The sequence below is a fragment of the Vigna angularis genome, chromosome 4, assembly GCF_016808095.1.
Source record: "Vigna angularis cultivar LongXiaoDou No.4 chromosome 4, ASM1680809v1, whole genome shotgun sequence".
Lineage (NCBI taxonomy): Eukaryota > Viridiplantae > Streptophyta > Magnoliopsida > Fabales > Fabaceae > Vigna > Vigna angularis.
Window position 1 is genome coordinate 30,058,549 of NC_068973.1, and position 16,672 is coordinate 30,075,220.

The following is a 16,672-nucleotide window of genomic DNA, read 5'->3' on the forward strand; positions in this document are numbered from 1 at the left end:
TACTATTTCTAGTCTTTTCCATTTCCAAGTGCCTTCAATACCAAAGTCCAACCTTGTAATTACTTGTCAACTTATCTTTTTGCACATTGATACGACTGTCGCGGTCATACAAATTTGATTGCACGAAAATATGCAGTATAATACTAGGAAGTGACTCCTAGGTCGTCTCTCAAGGACCAATTTGTGTGGTTCAGTCTTAGATTTAACACGAAGGGGGGGGGGTTGTTTGATAGTGTTTTGGTACGAAAAAAATAAAATAGCAGTGTAGAAAATGAAATTGTAGTAAAAACAAAAAATACAAAAAATAGTAAAATACGAAACGCAATAAATTCAGAGAATGGTAAAAACAAAATTTAACTTTTTAAACATAAAAGTAAAGAAAACCAGAAATAGGGACTGTAGTGAAAATAAAACTGATACAAATAAATCAAGTCGTGCGGTAAAAATAAAGCTGAGAAAAACTGAATAAAGTTTTGAAAATGTAAATTGGAAACGAAATTTGATAGAAACTAAAATGCAAAACTGAAATTTTTAGCAAAACAGAAACTGGAAATTACCATTAACATCAATTAAAATTCAATACATTGAAACTAGAAAATTGAAACAGACAAAACCCAAACCTCCCCAAAGGAGAGGAGGAAAAATAAACTCCAGGAAATAAAACGTGGTTGTTGTCCTAAAACTACTCCCTAAATTCTAATAATCTCCTCTGCTGCTGCTTGACATTTTATAGCCAATTCTCTGGAATCTAGCCTCCCTCCTAGTTTGCTCCAGCCGTGCCTAGTGTGCTTTCCAGTTTTGGTTTGTAGCAGGTTTTGTTTTTGTTTCCCGTAGGTTGAAGACTTTCTCCTACTCTAGATGTGCCAAAATCAACAAGGTGGGCCCTCTTTCATTCAATCCACCAGAATTTGCGTTTTGTTGTCTCTAGCTTTCTTCACGGAAATTCTTCAACCGTGGGCTCCCACTCCAAACTGCTGTAGCTGCCATGGTCGTGAGCTTCACTTCTTTCAATTACATTGCAGCTGCTGTTTTCCTTTCCAAAGCCAAGCACACCTCTTTCTTCTTCCAACTTAGCTGGACCGTGGAAGTGCAGTCCAAACACTCTTCTCCTTTCACACTTTGTAGCTGCTGGACGTTCTTTTCTCTGGACCAAACCTTCAAGCTTCTCTAAAAGTAAAAACAGTAGCTGCAGTGTGGAGGTTTTCTTCCAGGACGTGAGCTGCAGCGTGAAGGTTTGTTGTTGCTGCACCAGCCGTGTGTTGCTTGCTTCTTGGTTCCGTGAGCTTTTGCTAGAACAATTCTTAATGGTGGATGGACCTATATTTCAGCATGTAGCAGCTTACACCTTTGGAGCTCTTTGGACGTTAGCTTTCAACCAAGTGGTGGCCTCCTTAAAGTTCACGTTGATTGTTGGATGGGCAAGGTGAAAGCAACGTTTTCCCTTCTTTCATCCAGAAATGCTTTGGCTCTTCTTTCCTTCTTTTCCCATAAACTCCCACCTATACAACACATGTGTGATCTGCATTTTTCTTTTGGTGGGGCCGTGACATTCTTCCCTTCATAATACCAATTTCATAAACTTTACCATTGCATTTTGGAAGTCCTTTATGTGTATGTGAGCTTCAACTTCCAACGTGGGCCATGAAGCATCTTTCCTTGATAAAATTCAGACTTTGTTTTGGAGATGCTACGTAATATGGATCACTAAATAACAAAATAAAGCCTTGGGAATAAAAGTGAGTGGTGGCCCATATGTTGTCTCCTTTATAAAATGACAAAAGAAACACAACCAATGCAAGATGCACTCTTCTTTTTATATGGCCGTGACATTGATTCTTGTTCCTCTTAGAAACCAAATTGAAAACAAAAGAATTTTGCTTTGCATTATTTTTCCATGACCGTGAGCTTCCAAGCAAAGTGGTCCCTCCTTCATTTTATTTGCTACATGCTTGCTCTTTCTCTATGCCGTGACCAAATTTCTGCTCCAGCATTTCCGAGCTCCTTGTTTTCATGTAATTTGGAAAGCACTTCACTAAAAATTAATTGTTCTATACTTCCATGGAATAAGCATGCCTCCATGCCTCTTTCTTGTGTGTTAAAAGAAATTAATTCTTGGGCTCATTTTCATTTCTCATTTAATCTCTAAATATCCCAAATTCTATTTCCAAAATTTTTCCTACAATCAATAATGTAAATAATTAGCTCAGATAATTCAAATTAATTAAAATAAGAATTTCTGATCGAATTAAGCACAATTAAGAAAAATAGGAAAATACTGGACATTTAAGCACAATTCCCTGATTAATTCTAGTACAGTAAACTAAGTGAAGTGAAGAAAATAATGATTCATCAAAATAGACCACACTTAGTCTTTTGCACTCCTGGGCAAAATTAAGACGCAAATCAGGGAATGGTTCAAAGGACTTTCAGGCAAGCGACACAAACTCAGCAGACAGAAAACAAAAACTAACGAGAAAAAACAGATTTACAGAGTTCTCAAGAAATCTGGATAACGAAAAGGTGTAGACAATATCCAACACAAAATCAAAGAAAAGCAGATACTTATAGAAATCTTCCAAGCAATTCAAAGTATGACAAAAATAATTAATCAGTTCAAGAGGTGATTTAAAAATAACATAACCTCACATATGCACTCACAGTGTTTCTCTCAAATGTCTAGGGTAAACATTTCAACTCATTGCACTCAAGAAAGCAAACACAAGCAGACTTGGCAAGTCTCTAATATCAACACTTAAAACATATGCATGTTCAGATCTAAAGGTCTTTACTTGGTTGTAATGGGGCCAAGGACAAGGGAGGATAAAATATGGGTAAGTAGCTATAGCTTAGAAGAAATAGAGGAGTACTGGGGAAAAAGTGGAAATACAGTCAAATCTCACCCAAACCTCTAATTCAATCCTCCTTTCGACTCCATTCTTCACAAAATTATTTTTCATTTTTCTCTTTTTCTCATCATCATTTTTTTTTCATCCTGTCTTTTTTTTTTTTATCACACAACAGGATATAAATTATCATTTCAAAACATGATTAGGAACCAACTAGCCAATTCATCAGAATTCCCTAGGAGACCACACTTTTTCACAAAACACTTCTATAGCTCCTGACTTCCCTAAGGTTAAGGTAATCATTGTTTTTCACTTAGGGTCAGTGTATGAGCTTTTAAAGAAATAGGGAAAGTATAGGCTCAAAAGGGTTATCAAAGTATAATAACAATGTAGGCTTATTTGGCTAAAGAGGCTCAACAACAAAATGCCTTTATCACTTTCGAACATGCGTATTAATCAAGTATATAAAAAAGAATCAAGCCAAGGCATATGTGCAAGCAATCAAGATACATATCACACACAAGAAAGAAAATTAAGTGGCTCAAATCTCACACAGGGTATTCGTCACAATCAAATCAACCTCTTAAACACATAATCATCTTTCCAGGCAGAGAAAAGCAAGGATTTTAAACCATAAGTATTAATGAAGTGAAGGAAAAATCTACAACTTAGACATCATCCAGAAATCAAGAGAAAAATGTAAAATTTATTGCACACAAAACACACTATAAACAACTTAAAACAGAAAAAATTTAACACTCAAAAACAAAAAATTTCACACACAAAACAAAGAAAATTCAGAATCTCTCCCAATAGACCACACTTAAACCACACATTGTCCTCAATGTGTTCTAAGCATACATCAGCAATCAAAACAATAAACATATTATGGACAAGTGCAATAAAGTAAGGAAAAAGGGAGAGAAAGAAAATGCAAACTCCCGCAGATTATGGTGGAAGCTGCCAATTTTGGACTTGTAGGGAGATATCTGCCACTTCAGTATCCAGCCAGGAAGTTTTGAGAATGAACTGCTTCATCCTCCAGATCTGATCAAGCAGGGAAATGTTTTCCATAACTGGATCTATGCAGTGATTGTTGATGAGCAGGTACAGCAGGTGCCTATTATTGTTGAAACTTTGGTGAGTGGTGGCACCTTTGTCTTCCACTGTGGGTGCATATTGGTCAAATTCCTTCGTACCTCTTGCAATAGGGTTAGTGCAAAATGGTTCCACAGAAATGTCATGCAGAGGTAAAACACCCAGATTATCGTACTGAACCTCAATTATACTCTTAGAACATGAATCACTTTTAAATTCAGAAACAATATCATCCACAGACTCAGATTCATGTTCAGTGCATGAAGAATAAACATACGGATTTGATATCAAAATTTGGTTATCATCATGCAGAGAGTGAGAATTCAAAACATGTTCATCAACAGTACAATCTTCAACATACCCCTCAACAGTATAATCATCAAAACAATCAAATTGAGATATGTTGGTGGAAAATGTAAGTGGTCTACCTGGTTTGAAATTGCTGCTTATTTCTGCGTGGTCCTCAAAATATTCATCAGCAGTCTCCTCAGGTGCAAGAGTGCCCATCTGCCCGACCTGATCACTCAGATTCTTCATGGAAGCTTGAGTTTCCTGCTGGATTTGCTCGAACTGAATGCTCTGCATGGTCATCTGCTCCATTAACTCCTTCATTATAGGTTCAGAAGTAGAAGGCTGAGGAGCTATTTGGGCAGGAGCATCATATTGCTGACTCTCATATTGCTGGACTGGTGGAGGCATAAAAGTGCTATGGAATGGTGGTTCTAGATAATGATCTTGTGGGGTATTGTACCATTCGTTGTTAAGATCATTCCACTCAGGATCGTTGATGTATCCATATTGCTCAGGGGAGAATTTACTCAGAAACTGATGCTCAAGATATCCCCAATTGGTAACGGATCCTAGAGGAAGAGAATCTTGCCAATCCTTAGCTGCTCCATGTAATGAGTGCGGAAATGCCCTCAAGAAAATGTGATCAAGAGGGACATGTGGAGGCTTCATTGAAGAGCACATGTTGTGGAACTCCTCCAAATGTCTATGTGGGCATTCTCCGGCAAAACCATGAAACTTAGGGAGCAGATATATCAGTCCAGTGCTAAGAACACAATGAATATCATCCTTTGTAGGTAGGACCGGCTCATGAGGAGCGCTTTTAGGAAATTGAGGATGATCCATATAATTCTTATCATAGAATTCAGCAGAATTATAATCAGAGTACCATGCAGAGGGCGAATCATAATTATAGGCGCAAGCAGAATAAACAGTATTCGCATAATTAAAATTGGTAGACATAACAAAAAAATAAAAATAAAAAATAAAAATAAAATACTAAAAATTACAAGATAAATAAAACACAATACATTTATACAAATAAAAAGTAAATACTAAAAATTACGAAACAGATAAATCACAACACATTTATACATGTTACACGCACACAAAAGACATAACATAATTTTTTTATTTTTATTTTTTAAATTTTTTTTTTATTTAACAAACGTAATACAAAACACAACACAATAAAAATATAAAAGACAAAACATATATTTTAACCACGTAATAAAACAAAAACAGCAAAAATCTAAAACAAGAACCTGGACTGAAGTGACAACGCCGCCAAAATTTGCTGAAGGTGTCGTTGTCGCCTACAAAAATATACAAGACAAAACACACAAAACAAACATATTAACAAAACAAAACTTTATACAACAAAAATCTAAAACCGAACCGTTATTAGTCCCCGGCAACGGCGCCAAAATTTGATACGACTGTCGCGGTCATACAAATTTGATTGCACGAAAATATGCAGTATAATACTAGGAAGTGACTCCTAGGTCGTCTCTCAAGGACCAATTTGTGTGGTTCAGTCTTAGATTTAACACGAAGGGGGGGGTTGTTTGATAGTGTTTTGGTACGAAAAAACTAAAATAGCAGTGTAGAAAATGAAATTGCAGTAAAAACAAAAAATACAGAAAATAGTAAAATACGAAACGCAATAAATTCAGAGAATGGTAAAAACAAAATTTAACTTTTTAAACATAAAAGTAAAGAAAACCAGAAATAGGGACTGCAGTGAAAATAAAACTGATACAAATAAATCAAGTCGTGCGGTAAAAATAAAGCTGAGAAAAACTGAATAAAGTTTTGAAAATGTAAATTGGAAACGAAATTTGATAGAACTAAAATGCAAAACTGAAATTTTTAGCAAAACAGAAACTGGAAATTACCATTAACATCAATTAAAATTCAATACATTGAAACTAGAAAATTGAAACAGACAAAACCCAAACCTCCCCAAAGGAGAGGAGGAAAAATAAACTCCAGGAAATAAAACGTGGTTGTTGTCCTAAAACTACTCCCTAAATTCTAATAATCTCCTCTGCTGCTGCTTGACATTTTATAGCCAATTCTCTGGAATCTAGCCTCCCTCCTAGTTTGCTCCAGCCGTGCCTAGTGTGCTTTCCAGTTTTGGTTTGTAGCAGGTTTTGTTTTTGTTTCCCGTAGGTTGAAGACTTTCTCCTACTCTAGATGTGCCAAAATCAACAAGGTGGGCCCTCTTTCATTCAATCCACCAGAATTTGCGTTTTGTTGTCTCTAGCTTTCTTCACGGAAATTCTTCAACCGTGGGCTCCCACTCCAAACTGTTGTAGCTGCCATGGTCGTGAGCTTCACTTCTTTCAATTACATTGCAGCTGCTGTTTTCCTTTCCAAAGCCAAGCACACCTCTTTCTTCTTCCAACTTAGCTGGACCGTGGAAGTGCAGTCCAAACACTCTTCTCCTTTCACACTTTGTAGCTGCTGGACGTTCTTTTCTCTGGACCAAACCTTCAAGCTTCTCTAAAAGTAAAAACAGTAGCTGCAGTGTGGAGGTTTTCTTCCAGGACGTGAGCTGCAGCGTGAAGGTTTGTTGTTGCTGCACCAGCCGTGTGTTGCTTGCTTCTTGGTTCCGTGAGCTTTTGCTAGAACAATTCTTAATGGTGGATGGACCTATATTTCAGCATGTAGCAGCTTACACCTTTGGAGCTCTTTGGACGTTAGCTTTCAACCAAGTGGTGGCCTCCTTAAAGTTCACGTTGATTGTTGGATGGGCAAGGTGAAAGCAACGTTTTCCCTTCTTTCATCCAGAAATGCTTTGGCTCTTCTTTCCTTCTTTTCCCATAAACTCCCACCTATACAACACATGTGTGATCTGCATTTTTCTTTTGGTGGGGCCGTGACATTCTTCCCTTCATAATACCAATTTCATAAACTTTACCATTGCATTTTGGAAGTCCTTTATGTGTATGTGAGCTTCAACTTCCAACGTGGGCCATGAAGCATCTTTCCTTGATAAAATTCAGACTTTGTTTTGGAGATGCTACGTAATATGGATCACTAAATAACAAAATAAAGCCTTGGGAATAAAAGTGAGTGGTGGCCCATATGTTGTCTCCTTTATAAAATGACAAAAGAAACACAACCAATGCAAGATGCACTCTTCTTTTTATATGGCCGTGACATTGATTCTTGTTCCTCTTAGAAACCAAATTGAAAACAAAAGAATTTTGCTTTGCATTATTTTTCCATGACCGTGAGCTTCCAAGCAAAGTGGTCCCTCCTTCATTTTATTTGCTACATGCTTGCTCTTTCTCTATGCCGTGACCAAATTTCTGCTCCAGCATTTCCGAGCTCCTTGTTTTCGTGTAATTTGGAAAGCACTTCACTAAAAATTAATTGTTCTATACTTCCATGGAATAAGCGTGCCTCCATGCCTCTTTCTTGTGTGTTAAAAGAAATTAATTCTTGGGCTCATTTTCATTTCTCATTTAATCTCTAAATATCCCAAATTCTATTTCCAAAATTTTTCCTGCAATCAATAATGTAAATAATTAGCTCAGATAATTCAAATTAATTAAAATAAGAATTTCTGATCGAATTAAGCACAATTAAGAAAAATAGGAAAATACTGGACATTTAAGCACAATTCCCTGATTAATTCTAGTACAGTAAACTAAGTGAAGTAAAGAAAATAATGATTCATCACACATATTCTTAAATGATGAGTTGTTCTTGAGTCTAGATGAGTTGTTAATCGCACAATTTTCTAGTATTACGAGTCTCTTGGGCAAACGATACCTGGTCTTACCACGGTTTATTACTTGAACGATTTGGTGCACTTGCCAAAGAAATTAACAAGTTTTTTAGCTTAAGCGAAAAACTGATATGACGCCCAACACCTTAAAAACTGGTTCTGCACCTAATTTTTGTTGTTGATTCTGAGCTTTCCTTTTCTCTGCACTCTTTCACACATTCCTTTTAGTGTGCTTTTGGACCTTTCTATTCAGTTGTTGACTATGGAATACTAATTTCACTTTGAGCTCACTTTGTGCAAGATAACATCTTTCTTAGAACTTTAAAGGTGTCAAAACCACCAGTGGTCATCCTTTGAGGCATGCATGAGCTGAGCAATGTATGGCTTGAAGATTTTGCTGCTCGTGTAGCATGGCCTGGGAGCCAAGCCCCTACTGATGGGGGAGGTGGAGCAGTTGCGGAGTATAAGCTACTAGAGGAGGAAGATGTTACATATGAAAAGTGAAGCTAGTGTTCTACATTGTTCGAGCTGCAAAGAGTCCATTTTGATCGGTTTTTCAGTTTTAATTTCCAGTTCTTATTTACTTTCAGTTTTTATGTTTTTGATTTCTTTTTGACTTGCCTAGTAGATAGTTCTTTTGCAATTGGTTTGGTGATTCGAGTGAATCATATGTTATGCTTGAATTGAATACAAATCTTTTGTGCTTGCTCTTTATCTATGAAAATTTCTTTGAAAATTTAATTGAGATTATGTGGTTAAGTTTGTTGAATAGAGGTTGTGGTTGCTTGTATATGTTTAGATGGATGCTTAGTTTTAATTGTGATCAATATTCTTGGCATGATGTTTATCAATCTTTGGAACCCTGAGTAAACATGTGAGATGTTGTGCCCAGAGTTTATTGTTGAGTGCTATCACTTTGAAATCACAGTTGATTTTGCCTGAGTTTCTCTATTTGAACTATTTGCTTGCTTGTTACAAATGATCAAGGCGATCTTGTTCTTCAACCTCTTCTACATTTTTTAGCCTAAAAGCCAATGCAAAACACTTGAACCTTGAAGAAAAACTTTCTCAACCCTGGAACCTTAAGCTTATTGAAAAATCCTTAACCTCCTTACCTTAAGTTGAGATGAACATATATGTTAGGATGAGGAGAATGGTTTAAGTTTGGGGGAGTTTTTGAAATAAGGGAGCATTGAGAAAATAGCAAAATGAGTCAAAAAGAAAGAAAAAGAAGAAAGAAGAAGAGAAAGAAAAATGAATTCATTGAAAAAGAATTGGGAAATAAGTTGAGAAGTGGTTTATCCAATTGTGAAGCAAAGAGAGAGACTAATGCTATATCATGAAGTAAATTGTTTTATCTCTTAGCTCAAGGTGCTTTTTTATCCAGAAAAACTAATTTTTCTTCTTAGCCCAGCCACATTACAAGCCTTAAAAAGTCCTTGTGATGCTAACTTGCTTGTGAATGTGTTTGATATTGTGAAACGAACGACAAATTTAATTTGTGTAACACTGTGATAGTTGAGAGTTAGACACACATCCTTATACACCATTGTGCTTGAGTGAAACACTTTCCTTGGTGAAGGATGGTTCCATGCATTCAATGAAAACATCTTGTGGAACCCCGGATCCCAACGGAAATGTTGGTTTTTATGAACATTATGGAGAGACGATTTGATCTCTCCCATTTTTCATAAAGGTCAATGACATCTAAAGTGCTAGTCTCAGTAACACCCGGTGGTTCTGGTTTCTAATAGCATAGTCAATGTCCATCTAGCCTAAATGAAGAAGAACTCTTTCCTTCCAAACCTTATAATTATCTCCTTTCAACTCGGGAATACCACACTTGATATAAGAAAAATTCACAGATTGAGAAACTGCAAATTCAAAGTTACATGCTTATTATATAATTTGAGACTAAAATAAATGTCATGTTTTACTAATGCAAACATGTCTTTACCAATGAATTTATTAACATAAAACTTGCTTGTGGGCTAAAGTCCTACTCAATTAGACTTATTATCTTAATGATAAAACTATCAAATTATGTTCCTTTTTCTTAATTTCTGTGGGTAAATTAAAAAATATAATTTAATATTTTAGCCTAATTAATCATATAAATATAAAAAAATTCCTATGGATAGATTTTATCATATTAAATATAATTATTTACAACTAATGTTTCTCATATAACAAAACTTTATATACAATTTTAATTGATTAAAGATGTTGTGGCTACTCTTTAATTTATTAAAACTATATTACTACTAAAACATTAATAATATATAAATATTTACATAAAATTCATAATATGCAAATATAGTAATAATAATGTATATTTTATTTGCACGTATAACAACAAATATATACATAAAATATACATAATTATCAATCAAATATATATATATATATATATATATATATATATATATATATATATATATAACAGGTTATGTTTGCGTATCATAATAAAACATATTATATATTATATGTTAAAATAATAATAATAATAATAATAATAATAATAATAATTACTATTATTATTTAAACAAAAAGCACCAATGCAATAACATTTAATGTTTGTGTGAAAAAGAATAAAGCTGCAATGCAAATAAAGCTGCGAGAGGTCATTAAAATGACCTATAAAATAATAATAACTAAAAATTGGGAATGGTTTAATTCTCATGTGCGTGGCAGAAAAGAAAATATAGGGTTCAAAGACAAAGCTGTAGTTACGACGCGCATAAACCCTTTCTCTATCTTTAATCAAAAGAACCTTCTTCATTCTCTTCATCAAGCAACAACATAGTTCAAGAATGGCCAAAGCCGAAAGGATCCAAACAGGGACGAGTCGCTGCAGAAATTGCTGAAGAAGCACAGGCATAGAAAATAGTCGCTCATCTACAGGTTAATCCCAGGACACTAAGGGGAAATCCTACAAACTCTCATGAACAACCAGATATCGCCGCAGGTCAAGCATCATACTATCATGCCGGGAAGACGATTCAAAAGCAGGAAAAAATAAAACGAAACGGTTCATCGTCCTGGGAATCCTAATAATGGCTAATTTTATTATAAAAGCTCGGTTTAAGATTACAAGAAATTGTAATCAGGTTTTACGTTAATTTGGAAATTTTGTTTAGATTAAATAAATCAAAATAATAAAACCCGTAAATCTAAAAATCCAAATCAACAAAAACATGCAATGCAGAAGAATAAACTTGCTCTGATACCAAATGATAAAATAGCATAGTATAAAATTGACCTAAACATATTATATTAACATCTCCTGATAAAAAAACAATGGAAGCAAAATGAAAGAATAATATGCGTAATAGGCTCAGTGATAAAAACTAAAAGTAACTCATTTTCTTATATAAAGTCTAGTCATCACAAGTATCAAAATAAATGAACTTTAAGTTTAAAAATTAGTAACTGTTCATAACCTCTATGTAGTTAAAAAAAGAAAAATAATGACTTAATGATCACTTTATGTTACTTAAAAGTAGGAATCGAAAATTTTATAATATTTATTTTATATTTAAAAATAATGTTAACATAAAGGAGTTGAAGAAGGTGCGAGAGGAGTAGTAATTGGGACTGCAAAGAAAGGAACAGAGGGTTCAGAGAGAAACATTTTGTATAGTTTAGAGAAACTGAGAAACTGGAAAATATGAGACAGTAGGGGACACAACGAGATTTAAGTGCCCCAAGAGTCACGCTCTGATGTTTGGTTTGTCACCATGCCCGATAGTTGCTTCATTTAGCAAAGATTTGAACTTTGCTTTTTTTAATTATTTTAGTGAGTTTTGTGGTTGTGACACCTATAAAAGTTCCATCTGTGTTCCCTTCAATTGGATATATACATATACTATAAATATAAATACTACTAATTATAGATATGTTCATAATTTTCTCTGCTTATATACAAAAGTCGTACATTCAAACTGATTTCTCTTTTTAGCCCTTTTTTTATATAACAGAAAAATATGTTTTTTAATGTTTTTTTCATTTATTAGCTTAATTAATTTTTAAAAATCTCATAAATTTTGATATCTTTAATTTAGTTGGAATTGATTCATTATTTTATGAACACGAGTAGCAATTGGTATTTCTTAGTGCCAACATGGGGTGTATGTCAAGGTCAAGAATAAAATTTGAAATCGGATATCATTATCATTTTGGAAGTAGATGAAATTGAATTTCATAAATATTGTAAATGAGTTCGGAAAGTGAGTAATTGTATATAAATGTCAAGAAGGTAGTAGTTATTTATTAAGGCTACGCACTTATGTGATCTCTGTCTGATTCATGCATGCACTTTTTAGTCTCATTTAACAAAACACGATTTAGTTCGATTTAGTTGTTTCAGAAATGGTCATAATAAAACAGATATAGGCAAGACATATACTTCATTTTATTTTTGGATTGATGTATGAACTTTTCACTCAACTTTAGAAAAAAGTATCCTTTATAATTATACATAGAAGGAAAACTTCTTCCTTTAAAAATCGCCTGTAATATATTAAAATATATTTGTGGAATTTTGGTTAAATTATACCATTTTGATAAAAGATATTCGGAAGGATTCTGCCAGAAATAATTGAGATGAGATTAATACATAGGTAAACATCCGACATCTAATATTTATTTCCTCTATTTCTATCACAAAATATCCTATTCAATGTATTTATTATTCATAGAGAAAAAGTCGTTTTGGTTGATCTTTCAACAAGCTGCTTGCTCTCGACTCATAATTCCTTTGTTCGTAGATGATAATCAATCAATAGTTGACCCCGAGTCTTCACTTCCCTTCCATATTATTTAAAAAAAATAAAAAATATTGTTTCATGATTTGACAACGTTGAATGCATTCTTGGGAAGATCATTGGAAGGGGCAACTGAAGCTTATCATTGACCCCAAGTCTTTCTGAATCATTCATTGCATATACTTAGTAAATGATAGGAGCACACACTCATGATTAGATCAAGGTGAAAGAAAAACAGGTGCAGATGAGTGTGAATTCAAATCAGCTGCTACTTGTTGTGCTCCTGATTGCAGCGGTAGCAGCAGCTAAAACTATACCTATGTCAAAGCCAAACTGCCCATCAAAGTGTGGCAACGTTACCATTCCCTTTCCCTTTGGCCTCACAAACCCCTGTTCTCTCAACACCTCATTTCTCATCACTTGCGACAAAAGCCTTCCATTCTTGAAGACTACTACAGAAATGCGGCTCTTCAATACTACCGATGAAAAGGTGCAGGTGCAGGTGCTGGACATCTCACTCGACGGCCAACTTCACGTTTCATTGCCAGTTGCCACAAGTTGTGTCGATAACAAGAATGTTGAATCAGACAATGATTATTCCTTTTTCATCAGGTTATACACACCTTTTCACCTATCATCCAAGCAAAACAAGTTAACTGTATTGGGCGCTTACACGGCAGGAATAGTAGCTGATGACTATTTAAGATCCCAGACAACATACGCTCCCACTTATTGCGTGTCCTTCTACAGCAGCGACCTTTACAACAAGACACATGACGAGTCATGCTCCGGCACTTTCTGTTGCGAGACTCCAATTCAACATAGGCTATCGGAATTCTACTATGCTTGTGCTGCAAATATCTTCGACTATAACTCAACCAGAAGGGAATTTCTGTCCTACCCATGTGGTTATACATTTCTGGCTAAGGAGGGAGCCTACAATTTCTCCATGAGAGATTTCATCAATTTTAACAGAAGCAACACGTTTCCTGTGGTTGTGGATTGGGCCGTGGGGAACACGTGCCTAGATGCTCAGAAGAATGCTTCAAGCTATGCGTGTAAATCAAAGCACAGTGAATGTCACAATGCAGAGGTGGGACCTGGTTACCATTGTAAATGCTCCACTGGTTTTCGGGGAAATCCTTACCTATCTGATGGTTGTCAAGGTCTCTATATTCTCCTTCTTTTAACATAACTCATTTTTAATGTCTATCAATTTTATAAAACTACCTTTATTAGTTACTTCAAATTTAATGCACACAATATTAAAGCACTTTTACATTCATTATTTATTTTAGGATTTAAATACCAAACTTGTTTTTGAGTTAAAACATCACATATTTTGAAACTGGTATGTTAATTATTTCGTATTTAGTATTGTTAACAAGTGTACAAATTAATGGGAAACTATACACAAATTGTGAACATTTTTTTCTTTAAAAGTCGTTAATTATCTTTCCAGATGTTGATGAATGTGTTGAGGAATCCCATGACTGTTTAAAGGGGAGATCAACATGCATTAACAGTCCAGAAGGGAGCTACAGTTGTTCTTGTCTAAAGGGATACGAAGGAGGTGGGAAAAATAATGGAAGCGGATGTGTTATCAGGAGTAACCGCAAAATCATAATTGCTTTAAGTAAGTATTCTTTTGTCTGTCAAAACATTATATTCTGCACTCGAGATCACGATTAACTAGTTTTACTATTACAATATAATATTCCTGAAAGAAATTTCACTGCTATAAAAAACCATATTAATATAAACGATGATCAGGTGTGACTGGAAGTATATTGGCACTTGTTGGGGGAACCTTATACGTGTACTGTGCATTAAAGAAAAGCAAACTCAACAGACTTAAAGAACATTTTTTTCAACTAAACGGTGGTCTGCTATTACAACAACAGTTAAACAGGTACAGTGGATCAAATGAATTGACAAAAATATTTAATGTGAAAGAACTAAAAGAGGCCACCAACAATTTCAATGAAGAGATGGTCTTAGGTGAAGGTGGGGAGGGAACAGTTTACAAAGGAATATTACCTGACAATAGAATTGTAGCAATAAAAAAGTCGAGAATTAGTAATCCAAACCAAATTGAGCATTTCATCAATGAGGTGATTCTTCTTTGTCAAATCAACCATAGAAATGTGGTGAAACTCTTGGGATGTTGTTTAGAGACAGAGGTTCCCTTACTTGTTTATGAATTTGTTCCCAATGGAACTGTCTATGAGCATCTCCACGATCAAAGCAAATCTTTAAGACTTACATGGAAAAGAAGATTACAAATAGCAATTGAAACTGCTGGGGCCTTGGCGTACTTGCATTCTGCTACCCATGCACCAATCGTACATAGAGATGTGAAAACTTCAAACATACTACTTGATCACAATCTCACTGCAAAGGTTTCTGATTTTGGAGCTTCAAAGATTATTCCTCTTGATCGAACTCAGTTAACCACTTTGGTGTTGGGGACACTAGGGTATCTTGACCCAGAATACTTCCACTCAAGCCAGTTAACAAAGAAAAGTGATGTCTATAGTTTTGGAGTTGTCCTAGCCGAACTACTAACAGGAGAGAAGGCACTCTCTTTTGAAAGGCCAGAGCCTCACAGAAACCTAGCGATTCACTTCCATTCTTCAATGAATGAGGGTCAATTACTTGATATTGTCGATGGCCGCATAATAAACGAGGCAAATGTTGAGCAACTAATGGATGTTGCAAATATTGCAAGCCATTGTTTGAGGTTGAAGGGGGAGGAAAGGCCCACCATGAGAGAAGTGGCAATGAAACTTGAAGGAATCAACATTGTGGAGAAGCGCCAATGGGAAAAAGTCAACTTATCATCAGAGGAGACTGAAACTCTTCTCAAAGCAACACCATCATCTTCTTTTAGTGTTGATGGTGTTAACAGAAGAAGCATGCATTCTAGCTCTGATATTTTAAACCGATTGTCCTCCTCCTTAACTAGTGGAAGATGATTAGCTGATATTATTATAATAATTCATAAGATCGTCGTTATTCAAGACTAGATTCAGAGTAATGGATGTTATGTATTGTATGTTGTATTTTTTTTATTGCACAATGTGTCATTATTTTTATTATTAAATGTTGTGTACTATTGATAGACTTTTTAGTTAATTCATCAGGATTATGTGCGGAGTTGGTGAATTGTCTCTCAAGTTATATTGGTTTTACAATTAATATTCAAGTGGAAATTGTGGTTGAGATGAAATGTAGCGTGAAATATCATATGCTTTTTCTCTTAAAAGTTATCACTAATATTTAATTAATTTTGTCAAGAATTTTGTAAGAGGAGTTGATGAGTGTTTTCTCAAGATATATTGGTTTTACTTTACAATAAAGGTAAAATTGTGCCATGTTCTTGAAGATAAATAAGGTTTGTCAAAGTTGTTGTTTGCAGGCTCATTAGGTGGTTTGTGTGTGCGTGTGCATGTGCATGTACGTGTGCATGTGCATGTGCGTGCAAGTGGACATGTGTGGGTCCATATACTAATTATATGAGTATAATAAAAAAAATTAGATGAATCACTTCATATAATGATTAACGAGTCTAAGTATACACTAAATACATGAGTATAACATGAAATATTAAACGAGTTAGTCGTTGCACTGATCAGACAAATTTAACAATAAACAATAGATTAGTATATCCATACAATCACTAGATAAGCATAGATGAATCATTTCGCACATTGATTAGACGTGTTTACGAATACCATTAGAAAAATTTATCCATGCACATAGCAACAAACACTAGACGAGTCAATCCGTACATTGATAAAATGAACTTGACAATATACATTGTGCAAGTCTGTCCATACATAACTGTCCAACATGTTTGTCCATTCAATGATTAAACAAGTCCTCCAATACACATTAAATGAGTTTGTACATAGATTGATTAGATGACT

General features: G+C 34.8%; 1 protein-coding gene across 1 annotated transcript; it reads left to right on the top strand.

The window, feature by feature from the left end:
* Positions 1–12,870: 12,870 nt before the first annotated feature.
* On the top strand, positions 12,871–15,972 carry LOC108331038 (wall-associated receptor kinase 3). The gene is made up of 3 exons (XM_017565649.2): positions 12,871–13,906; positions 14,203–14,376; positions 14,514–15,972. Exons 1-3 carry the CDS (start codon positions 12,985–12,987, stop codon positions 15,716–15,718), a joined length of 2,301 nt encoding a protein of 766 aa, XP_017421138.1. The 5' UTR covers positions 12,871–12,984; the 3' UTR covers positions 15,719–15,972.
* Positions 15,973–16,672: the final 700 nt, after the last annotated feature.